General features: G+C 35.3%; 1 protein-coding gene across 3 annotated transcripts in view; it reads left to right on the forward strand.

Annotated features, from left to right (window-relative positions):
- SLIRP (SRA stem-loop interacting RNA binding protein) overlaps positions 1–3,557 on the forward strand; it is a 244,313-nt gene extending 240,756 nt beyond the window's left edge. For all 3 annotated transcript variants that reach the window (XM_085889289.1, XM_085889288.1, XM_085889290.1), the window contains one exon: positions 1,065–3,557. In XM_085889289.1, the coding sequence (XP_085745415.1) occupies positions 1,124–2,398 (1,275 nt within the window). In that variant the 5' untranslated portion in view covers positions 1,065–1,123 and the 3' untranslated portion in view covers positions 2,399–3,557. The remainder of the gene's footprint in view (positions 1–1,064) is intronic.
- Positions 3,558–3,946: the final 389 nt, after the last annotated feature.

A 3,946-nucleotide genomic window follows, 5' to 3' on the forward strand; every position in this document is an offset into this window, starting at 1 on the left:
ATATATATATATATATATATATATATATATATATATATATATGTATATATATATATATATATATATATATATATATATATATATATATATATATATATATATATATATATATATATATATATATATATATATATATATATATATATATATATATATATATATATATGTATATATATATATATATATATATATATATATATATATATATATATATATATATATATATATATATATATATATATATATGTATATATATATATATATGTATATATATATATATATATATATATATATGTATATATATATATATATATATATATATATATATATATATATATATATATATATATATATATATATATATATATATATATATATATATATATATATATATATATATATATATATATATATATATATATATATATATATATATATATATATATATATATATATATATATATATATATATATATATATATATATATGTTTATATATATATATATATAGTGTATTTACGAAATAAATAATGTATTTACGAAATTACAATACAGTAAATGGAATAATCTTTATATAATGAACTTTTCGAAACTTTAAAGCAAATGTCCGAATATATTTAAAAGTTCATGATAGACGCTCTCAAAAGGCACCGTCAATGCAAGGATGTGTACAAGTGTTTAGTATTTAAGGCATAGACTCCTATAGAGAAAGATTGGAACATCACTATCTCGGGGTTTGTAACTTGAATCTGAAGGATTAACTTGAGTCCGGGGCTAAAATGACTTCTAGAAGGGCTAGAGACATGATCTCGGGATCCATATAGGGGGTTTTGAGGACGGCGAGTTCAATCGTGTCATTTTTAACACCACCTGAGGTCATCTTCAAGGTCATATTTCAAGGTCAAATTACTGAATTTTGGTATTTTTTTCCCGTTTTTGTGTCTAACTCATGGAGGAAAACTTTTGTAAAGTCTATGACAAAACATGACATTGTGCACCTACTGCACCTACTTGCTGATTTCTATCATCGTTAACTAATGTATGTTTTGTTTGTTTCTCTTTCAGAAACTGTCCAGCTGGTGATCTCACAGGATCTTTGTGTTGTTTCCTGCTTTGGTGACAATATGCCACATTGTTGCAGCTGCTTTGGTTGTAGAGGAAACTATGATGGGATGCCTGCGGTCAAGGTCATATCCTTCCCAAAAGATCCTGAGGAGAGGGAGAGATGGATATTGGCAATGCCAAATGAGAAAGAAAGCTTGAGGTGCTTAAAGGAGATATATATTTGTGAGACACATTTCAATTGTGATTGGGTGTCAGTTAGGGGTGGCAAACGACCCAAAGAACCCCCATCAATATTTCCTGGAGTACCGAAATCAGTTTTGAAGCAGGTGACCTCAGCCCCACGCCCAACATCATCTTCCATGTCAGAATCAAGAGCTAAGAAGATGCAGGCAGCTGATGAGGCCGCAGACAATATCCAAGATTTTGACCACTTCTGTACTAAAATCAGCTCCTATTTTCCTCGCTTTAACATCATGAAAGACCAGGAAAAACTTTACCTATCAAGAACAGATGCTACTGGACAAACTGTCAAGCAGGTCTTTCATTTCCAACAAGTTCACTCACCTTTTAGATTTTTATTCTTGAATAGAGTTGAGAAAGATGGCATTGATGTGCGCAAACGACTTTTTCCTTTGCAGAAGAATGGCCTGCTCTCAAAATGGTCCCAGATTAGATCCATAACTCACCAGGTAAACATCTATGAATGCACAAGCAAGGTAATTCTTCAGCTTGTAATAAGCCAGCTCTGTTGGATGACTGAGGCACATGAGCTTCCTCATTTCACCTTCCATCTGTCACAGCTGCATCTTCTGGCAGGGAAAGACTTTGACTACGTTCTTCCTGCTATATTTGCAGATGAAACTTTGGAAAAGTTTTTCGGCCAAGCCAGGCAAAGAAGCAGTGGAAACTTCTACATTGACGTAGTTGACATTATGGCTGCAGCTAAAATTGTAAATTTGCAAACACTCATTAAGCATGACATTATGCCCGAATCTAGTTCTCGTGTGATTGATTGCGACAAGAACTGTACAACTTCCATAAATCCAGATGAGCGAAGTGAACTCATTGACGAGATTACTCCTCAAGACACTCAGGATCTCTTGGGGTCTGATGATGCCCTTAAGCATAAAGTAGTTGATTTGGCCGGACACCTTGTTCATAAATATGGCGATAGCACTAGTATGGAGATCATTGATGATGAAGATGGTAACGAGGTGTCATCGGAGTTTCTAGATAATTTGAATCGAGGTGGATTGAGTGTGCCGACTATGTCAACCATCTTTTTTGTACATAGTGCCTATAATTTGTATGACAAGACTAAAATGCGTTGCTGATTTCATTTTGCTGAGCTGTTATCCTCTGTAGATGCACCTTTAGCTAGTAGTAATGCTGCATGTACTACTTTAGCTAACATTCTATTGAAAGCTCATATCCTCAATGTAAGTGACAAAGAAAAAGCTTTGGGATTCCTCAGGAGGAAAGAAAAGCTCTCCAACTGGTGATAGACATAGACATAGTTGTAATAGGCATAGTGTTGTGACATGCATATAATGTTTATGTAATACGATATATGACAATAATTATCAAAGTTTCACAGCTCTACACACTTGCATCTTACTACAATCAGCCGTCTCTCACCGTTTATGAGTTAGACACAAAACGGGCAAAAAAATACCAAAATTCAGTAAATTTGACCTTGAAATATGACCTTTTGACCTTGAAGATGACCTCAGGTGGTGTTCAAAATGACACTATTGAACTCGCCGTCCTCAAAAACCCCTATATGGATCCCGAGATCGTGTCTCTAGCTTTTCCAGAAGTCATTTTAGCCCCGGACTCGAGTTAATCCTTCAGACTCAAGTTACAAATCCCGAGCATGGGAGGTTCCAGTCCTTCTCTATAGGAGTCTATGAGTTAAGGAGATCCTGATCGGGTATATACAAGGGCCGAGTCCGAGAGGTTAAGGTTTTGTCTTAACAAGAAGAAGAACAAGAAGAAGAAGAACAATGCGAGCTCTCTATGAGCAGCGCTCGCTACGCAAGACGCTGCTAAAAATTGGGGTCTAAAGGATTCTATGTGGGGGTTTCCCCCAAAAACTATGTACAGTATTTGCTTTCTTCTCTGAAACCACACACACAATTTCCATGAAACTTAACCAAAACCTTTATCTCCCATGATGTACCAAAGTTTGTTCATGGCATTAAAAAAAAATCAATAGCAATTTACTTTCTTCTCCATTACATATTCTGTGGGTCATCCATGCCAACCAGTGGTTCCCTGGTTATCTTATCCAGCCACTACCGGGTGAGCGCCCAAAGGTGTTGGCCATATGTTTTCTGTTAATATTTCGTTTGTTGAAACGACCTTGATAATGTGGTATGCATGGCAAGCTTGTGACTTGTTTAGTAGAGGAAGGTATCCTCGTTTAGCCTCATGCCATTGCTCAAGCAAGGTTTTTCATTGCAGGCACAGCAGGATATAATAAAGGTCAAACGTGCTCAGTGGGGACTCCTTTTGGATTTTGGACTCAGACCTGGCCAAGAAAAGACCTTTGATTGGTGTCCTTGCCTCAGCCTTGCTGACACCTGGCTGAATCTCCTCCAGCTCCTTTTTCATTTCTTAAGTTCATCAAATAATACATAGCCTGCTATCTGTAATCCAAACTGGAGTCATCACAGATTGCTAAGAAAATCAACATTTGCTTTTTCGGTAAATACTAAACAACAACAATATTCATGCAAATATTATTTTACTCAAGCGATGAGTGCTTCATGACAAAAAAATGTGCCAATGGAACTGATCCATGGAGACGAAGGCTTTACCGGCTAAGATTCAAAGGGGTTATTTTGATGTATGCGGTGGCTACCATGGTTCTGATCTTA

Source organism: Eptatretus burgeri, chromosome 7 (genome assembly GCF_056783735.1).
Source record: "Eptatretus burgeri isolate ZD-2024b chromosome 7, Ebu_testis_v1, whole genome shotgun sequence".
Taxonomy (NCBI): domain Eukaryota; kingdom Metazoa; phylum Chordata; class Myxini; order Myxiniformes; family Myxinidae; genus Eptatretus; species Eptatretus burgeri.